Source organism: Eublepharis macularius, chromosome 2 (assembly GCF_028583425.1).
Source record: "Eublepharis macularius isolate TG4126 chromosome 2, MPM_Emac_v1.0, whole genome shotgun sequence".
Taxonomy (NCBI): Eukaryota; Metazoa; Chordata; class Lepidosauria; order Squamata; family Eublepharidae; genus Eublepharis; species Eublepharis macularius.
In genome coordinates, this window is record NC_072791.1 from 81,062,088 (window position 1) to 81,070,304 (window position 8,217).

Consider the following 8,217-nt stretch of genomic DNA (forward strand, 5'->3'; position numbering starts at 1 on the left):
TTGGTCTATCAAAATCAGCATTAATGATTGTGAGTGGCAATAGCTCTCCAGGATGCCAGGAGGAAGTCTTTCATATCACATACTACCTGATTCTTTTAACGAGAAAATACCTGGGGACTGAACCTTTTACTCAGCCAGAGCCACTCTGAAATTTTCATATTTAAGCTGAAATTTAGCTTTCAAATTGGATATATTTAAAGAAACCAATTATGTGGGTGTTGGTTGTTGTGGGTTTTCCGGGCTGTATTGCCGTGGTCTTGGCATTGTAGTTCCTGATGTTTCGCCAGCAGCTGTGGCTGGCATCTTCAGAGGTGTAGCACCAAAAGACAGAGATCTCTCAGTGTCGCAAGACCACGGCAACACAGCCCGGAAAACCCACAACAACCATCATTCTCCGGCCGTGAAAGCCTTCGACAATACGTATGTGGGTGTTGATTCTGGCCTGTGGAGAATGCCTCTAGGTGCCTGAAATTGCCACTGGCATGCAGTAAACCCTTAATGTTTACATGTTTTAACTCCAAAACACTGGCAGAAGAAGTCCAGAAGAGGGCAAGATTTAGTCTAGAGAACAGGCTACCAGGGCCACTCTACTTGTAGCCATACATGGCCCTTTCTCTTCCTTGATGCAGTCCATCTTACGATTTTGCAATAGCCACCAAGTCCTCTGCTCCACTTCCCACTACTACTACAAACCAAGCCACTCAAAGACAAATAATACTTTTATTAAATAAAGTTTAATGACAAACCAGCAACACAAGCCAAAATTAATTTCCTGGTACAAAATCAGCAAAGTGGGACAGAGATGAGGTGGAGAGAATCCACTCCCACCGACAAAATAAAAAGGCAAGGTGGCAAGTGGCGGTCCAATCAGATTTGGGCTTTTAGAGCCCACAGTGGCTCAATCAGCAAGAGAGACAGTATTAAAAAAATCCCAGGAAACCCACTGCTGAGAATTACGGCATGCTGCCATTTTTGCTTCCTTCAGAATATATTACATATATAGGTCAGCTCAGCAGTTGATTACCTCCTACATTAATAATCTTGGAGACGTGAGTAGGTTGTATCACAATATTACTCAACGAGTTAGAATTTGTCCATGAGTTTTGAGGAAGCTAGGTCATGACAATTCCAAAGCCCCTTTCTTCTTATACTGATCTTCCTTTCTGCTGAGGACAATTATAGTGAGAAAAACAAGAGAAAAGATTTCCCCCCTTAAAATAAACTTGCTGGAAAGAACGGCATGTACTGAAATGCTCCTCAACCTTCATTTAATACATACTCTTGAGAGCTTCCAAACTAATTCCATTCACTAATACAAGGCCTCTCCCTTATATTTCTTGCTACAAACAGGTCCCACAGGGGCAGAAGTGTTAACAACCAACCATGATTATCCTTAGTGGGCCAAGAGACTAGCTCTTAGGAGAGGTCTCCCCTTAAATACGCTCAGACTATTTGGCAAGATGCCAAGTAATAAAAAGATGCACCTACTCACACAACATACTCCCAACTTGGACAAATAAAGCTACAACCCATCGAGCATTCATTGGTCGTTAAAAAGAACATACCTTCCTTTATCAAGGGGAAAATCAATTACACATAGGTAGAATCTACAGGGGACCACAGCCATTTAAAGAAGTGCCTTGGTAGACACAGAGGTATTCATTGAAGCTAACCATCTCACCACCACCATTGTGTCACCTTCTATACGTCACACCCTTTCCCCTTTTACCATGATTACTGCAGCAAGGGCTCTGTACATGTGGAAGACTTTGGCTCTGCTCCCAGCTCCCACTGCTTTCAAGTCACAGGATCTTCCTGCCTTGCAGTCCTCAAACCTTGTCTATCTTTCCAATAATGCACAATTCCATGCACACTCGGAGACAAGGCAGGCATACAGTGAGGTGCAGGCTGGATTAATTTAGACACCAGTCTCATTTTTCTCATTTGTTTTTGGAACAGGTTCCTCCTGGACTTTCTTCATTTCCAGCCCTTTCACCCACGTGTAGGCAAAGGAGCCACCTAGAACCATCATGTTGCTAGTCCACCATAAAAAGCTCTTGGTTTCTTCATAATAACAGACAGCTAGTACTGTCTGGGCACATGCCTTGGCCGTCCCAGAGACATTATGTGTTAGAGGGCTTGTAAATTTTATCTGGAGTCCTGTCACATATCCAATGGCAAATCCAAACAGCCCACTCAGGGTCATCATGCCCCAGAAGTAGATGCTTCCTAACTTATCAAAGTGGTAGAGCGTCTGGAATTCGCCAGAAAGAAATATGAATGGCAAGAACAAGATGCAGGCATTGATGTTGTTATAGAAAGTCAGGCGCCAGATGCTGCCATCCACAGCAGGGAGGACTTTTTTAGTGTAAATAGCATTCAGGGAGACACAGAGGCTGGCCAGGATACCAAAGACTATACCAGCCCAAGACAAAGTACCTTCCGCTCCCTCTTGATCTATACCAAGCCAGAAACCACCTGCAAGGCAAACAAGATTGGTGACATACTGGAGACACTGGAGAAGCATGAGATAATGTAAAATATACAACTTGCAAATTCTTACACTAACAGTGCAATCCTAAGCAGAGTTACTCCAGTCTAAGCCCATTGATTTCAATGGGCTCAGATTGGTGTAACTCTGTTTAGGATTGCACTATAAGAGCTCTTTCAAAAATGCAAGTACATATTACCTGTATGCAAACCACCATGAATATAATGAATTTTTAAAAAACTGCTTCGTAGAAGTTATGCCAAATACACCCCTTACACACACACACAGAGTGCAGATTACCACTCAAGTTGCATCTTTTTACATGCATAACAAGAAATAGCCACATTTTAAATTTCTCTGGTCTTCTCAAGCATGAAGGAAGGATGTTAAGTAACATACAGAGCTGACTTATAAAAAGTCTGACAGTCATCTAGATCAGGATTGTTTACTTTATCTGGCAGTGGCTATCCAAGTACAAAAAAGTCTCCTTCTGAAACACCTGCACATTAGAGATCCTTTACCTGGATATGTCGGAAACTGAATTTGGCATGTGCTACTGCACTTTCCATGAAGAAGTAATTAGTCTGCATACACTAGTGGCCAAAATTGTGGAAACCTTTTGGAAAAAGTGCATTTTTGAGGTTTGATGGCTCGTAACACCACTTTTTTGGGGAGTAATACCATAAAATTATATATCAATGGAAAGATAATTTAATCAAGAATGTAATGCAACAAAGTTTGTTCAATTATCTGTATTCTATCAAATGTTATAGCCAAATAACCAGGAGAAGGAAGCACAACTTGCTTAGTTTGATATGAAGTAGCTTTCCTTCATTTGAATGTAGCCATTCAACGTAATACAATTAAAGAAATGGCACAAAGAGTTGACTGGTCACCCAGAAAGCAATGTAAAATAGTACTATTAAGTGAACAAGGCTACAGTTATGAAGAAATTAGAAGAAAAATTGGTGGAAACTTAACCAAAGGTGGCATTTCTAAATTTTTGAAGAGGTATAAGGCAACTCAGTCACTACAAAACCAGACTGGTAAAGGCAGGAAAAGGTGCACACAAGCAAGGGATGATAGAAGAATTGAGAGACTGAGCCTAGGTGACAGAAGAAAATCATCGGGGTGTATACAGAACAAAATGGCGCAATTCAATGTGAAGTTGAGTGCAAGGACTGTTCTACGCAGACTGGAGGAATTTGGTCTTAATGCTAGAATTCCATGAAAAAAAACATTTGTTATCTCTCAAACAAAGGTTGAAAAGATTAAACTGGGCTAAAACCCATGTTAACTGGACAGCAGAACAATGGGACAGTGTTATTTGGAGTGATGAGACCAAAATCTCCCTGTTTGGTAGTGATGGCATAAAATACGTGAGAAGAAGAATAGGAGAAGATTTGCATCCTGATTGCATTACAGGTGTGGGCAGAATTTGCGTGATAAATGGCAATATAAATGCCCCAAAATACATAAATGAAATACTTGAGCCCAAACTGAAGCCTTCCACATGTGATCTTTTCCAAGATAATGAAGCATTTATATTTCAACAAGATTCAGCTCCATGTCATGTTGCTGCTGTGTGCAAAAAGTGGTTTCAAGATAATCATATTCCACTGTTGGAATGGCCTGGGAATAGCCCAGACCTTAACCCCATCGAAAATCTATGGAGCCGACTAAAGAAACTGGTTAGTGAGAAGCAACCCAGCAATAAAACGCAATTAATAGAAGCAATAACTCAATCGTGGTTTCACATTATAACAGCTGCAGAACTAAAAAACTTGGTTCACTCCATGGGAAGGCGTTGTAAGGCCGTAATTAAAGCAAAAGGTTACCCAAATAAGAATTAACTGACATGGTGAGGATATTTTTCTGTGTGTTTCAATTTTCTTCTTTATAACTACTGTTCTAAAAAAATTTCCTTCAAAAAAGTTATTGCATTACATTTTTGATTAAATTATCTTTCCATTGATATATAATTTTATGGTATTACTCCAAAAAAAAGTGGTATGAGCCATCAAACCTCAAAAATACACTTTTTCCTAAAAGGTTTCCACAATTTTGGCCACTAGTGTAAATGATTTTGAGTAGCTGCCCTAAGGGTACAAAGTTATGCAACTTTCTTGGGAGTAAGCCCCACTGAATTTAGACCTTCTTTCTGGGTAAACATGCAGGACACCTGGCTCGAGAACTCTAATCTACTGATCTCCCTCCATAATTCTAAAGGAGTCTTGCACAGAGTGTCTGCACAGGAAATCTTTGTCCAAACACATCAGAGATAGTCTACTCACCTATAATTATCCCACAGGCCAAAAAGGCATAGAGGGAAGTGGTTTGCTTCAGCAGCAGGTAAGAAAGCAGCACATTGAAAACAGTGGTGAGGGAGCGACCCACATTGTAGAAAGCCACTCCGACATATTTGAGACACAGGTTGTTGAAGGTAATCATGCCAATGAAGACCACGGAGAGGGGCAAGATGCTGCGGGACACCTTGAGGTCCATGCGGATGGAGGGGAAGTCCAGGCAGCTTGGGGGACAGCAGGAGGCCAGAAGGCTCAGCACCTTGCAGATGAGGACGGTGACAAAACACTGGTAGAACGTCACAAAGAGCGGGGCGTCAAGGCGCAGCGAGGGGCTGCCCAACAGGTACTTGTTGAGGAAGACCATGGTGATGGAAATAAACCAGTAGAGCGAGACCACCGTGGCGATCCGTAGGGCCCTAAGCAGGAACGAGGGCTGCCTGGTACTACTCTCACCATCTTTCTGCTGGAGCAGGAGATCGGAGGAGCCACTGAGGGCCATCTTGAGAATCCCAGATCGCTTCAGCTGGATCCTGTTCATCATAGAAAAGGAGGTGGTGGCGGGATCAGAGAAGCAGGAAGCAGCCTGCCAAGCCTCACCGGCAGAAGATGCCGCTCAGGTCACCGCCATGCAAGGCCGGACCTCACCTTCCCCCACACAAGCACGCGCACAGAGAGCACTTTCGGATCCTTGCAGGATCCGGAAGGCCACGACAGAGGGAAGGCTGCGGTCCGAAGCAGACTCCTGCTTGGCTGCGGTCCCAAGTACAATGAACGAGGCACGCCTCCAAAGCAACACGCACGGAGTCGGGATGGGAGCAGCCTCAGGCACCAAGGATCCCGCTAAGGCTGCCCAGCACAGCCCCCAGCCCCGGGAAGGCAGGAGGAAAGCCTCACTTCCTCCTCGGCCGGCTAGTTCCTGCACTTGGCTCCAGCTGCGCAGACGCGGCGCGCTAGTAGGGGCTGGTGCGCTTAAAGGAGCCGAGACCTGCTGTAGTCGGCGGCATCTCCCTCGAGCGCCGCGCTTTTCTGGAGGGGTCGCTCACCTTAGCAGCCGGGAGCTTCGCGGTCTCTTCCTCCTCCTTGAACACCGACCTGCGTTTCCAGGATCTCCGCTTCCTTATCCTTCCCTCGAGACCGCCCCGCAACGGGAAATGCGACAAAGGCTCTTTTCTATACATACCTCGCGGTGCTGATCTGTTACTTCCTTCTCAGGCTGCCAACTTTTGGAGGGGGCGGGGGGGGAGTAAAAGCCAGAACGGGCTGGAAAGGACATTAAACAAATAGAGGTACAGGAAAGAACAGTGGGATGTGTTAAAGACATTGGGGAACAATATTTCAGAAATGAAAACATGGAAATAGCAGGTTTTCATTCACCCTTTCCCTGCCAAAGTGCTCGCAGAACACCACAGAACAGGCTGGAACAGGCACTAAAGAAATGCTAGTACCACAAGAAACAGTGGGAAGCATTAAAGACACTGGAGAAGATTTTAGAAATGAAAACATTAACAGGCACGCTTTTGTTAACCCCTTCCCTGCCTAAAACAATGGGAAGTATTAAAGACAGTGAAAACACTGAATTGGCATGCATTTAGTAATCCTTTCCCTGCTAAAATTCTCCTGGAATACCAGAAAAAAACAGTGGGAAGCATTAAAGACACTGGAGAACAATATATTAGAAATAAGAACAGGGTAATGTATTAATTTTATTAACCTTTTTCCAAACTAAACTAATTTTCAACAAAAATACTTTATAACAACAGTTTCTAAGGCACACCAGTCAGCCTAATAGACATAGTACATTGCTGTAGATGGCAGTGATGGCAAGCTACAAAAGTTCCACAGAACACATATTCCATTAGCAATTTGATTCAGTTCACTAGTTTCGTGCAAAAACAGCTTGGAATCTACCAGGACATTCCATCAAAGACTTAAAGGTCGCTGTAGTTCAACAGAAACCTTTCAAAAACAAAATCCAATGGGAGGCTACTGAATTGGAATTCATATGCAAATTTGACTCTGTCAAACTGGGACTGAATAGGGACTATGAATGGTTATCACATTATCACAGGTAACAGATTTCCTTTACAGAGGCTGGGTCTGGGGGAGCCCAGTGACACCTGGCGTGGGCTTTCTGGGACCACAGTTCTCTTTGTCAGATGCATCTGATGGGGAGAGCTGTGGTTATCGAAGGCTTATACTGCATTGGAATTGGTTTTGCTGCTACAAACTAACAGGGCAAACTCCAACTGACCCCAACACCAAAAGGAGATGTTTACATTTACTAGCAAAGGAATGTTTTGGTTGCACCCTCCCTCTCCCCCCCTAATTGCCTCTTCTCTCTCCTCCCCTCCTCCTCTTCTATATTTGACCAGTTTCTGTACCATGCATCTGACGAAGAGAACTTGATTCTTGAAAGCTTATGCTACGATAAAATTGGTTAGTCTTAAAGGTGCTACTGGACTCTTTTTGAGCTTGGAATGGATATTTCTTGGTTCATACTGACCAAATTTGTAGGAGCAACAGAATTAACAATGCAACCAGCCACAAAAGTCCCACAGAATACCTTTTCTGCTACCCTTTTCAGGCAATGTACCATTTTGCGGAAAAATAAGGTGGAAAGGATACTTCCCCTTAGTCCAGACCTACCACAATGACAGGTGCCACAGAACTCTTCATATACTGTTAAATTTCATCCACAGCTTCTCTGAATCTTGATAGGAGAGAAAGTTGAGTGTCATCCACATATTGGTGACCCTCATCCAAAATCCCAAGACAATCTATTCCAGTGGTTTTGTGCAAATCTTAAAAAGCATTAGAGACAAGATGGAACCTTATCGTTTGATGTTCCCTCACTTATTCATTCTTGTTCATGCATTTTCTTTTTTAAATTTTTATTTTTATGTATTTTACAGTTTGTTTTAATGTACTTTAAAGTTTGTTTTTAATGTTTTTGGCTGCCTTGAAGACCCTACCTTTTGTAGAAAGACAACATTGAAATATTTTAAATAAATAAATAATAGTACCCCCATAGACCAGTGGCCTAGAGGACAAGCAGACTTCTCCCAGCAGCATTTGTTGAAAGCTCCTTTCCAGAAAGGACTCGAACCAGTCTAGCATAGCACCAACCAGGCCTATCTCTGCCATGTGGTTCTAAAAGATTGTTACCCAAAAAGCTACCTGTGTCTGTACCCCTTCCCTTAATGAAAGTACTCTGAGCATATTTAGGGTGCATACCAGAAACCAAAGGGTTAACATAAAGTGGGGCTCTCCTCCTGTGGAGGGTGCTATTCTTGCTACTGAGGGAAAAGACAATGGGAATGGGGGAGGGAGGGAAGGGAGAAGCCTAGGCTGTTCTGACAGAGAGGGCTTCCATTCAACTGACAGTATTTAAAGGCTGTTCCCACCCCACCCCCTTTAGGT

At 43.3% G+C, this 8,217-nt stretch overlaps 1 protein-coding gene across 2 annotated transcripts; it reads right to left on the reverse strand.

Annotated features, from left to right (window-relative positions):
* Positions 1 to 701: 701 nt before the first annotated feature.
* Positions 702 to 5,925, reverse strand: SLC35C1 (solute carrier family 35 member C1). Of its 2 annotated transcripts, XM_054972969.1 has the most exons (3): positions 5,841 to 5,925; positions 4,786 to 5,327; positions 702 to 2,478 (listed from the first exon to the last, which is right to left on the reverse strand). In XM_054972969.1, exons 2-3 carry the CDS (start codon positions 5,294 to 5,296, stop codon positions 1,919 to 1,921), a joined length of 1,071 nt encoding a protein of 356 aa, XP_054828944.1. In that variant the 5' UTR covers positions 5,297 to 5,327; positions 5,841 to 5,925; the 3' UTR covers positions 702 to 1,918. The 2 variants fall into 2 exon arrangements, with proteins under 2 accessions (XP_054828944.1, XP_054828943.1); XM_054972968.1 differs by lacking the exon at positions 5,841 to 5,925 and having other exon boundaries at positions 4,786 to 5,699.
* Positions 5,926 to 8,217: the final 2,292 nt, after the last annotated feature.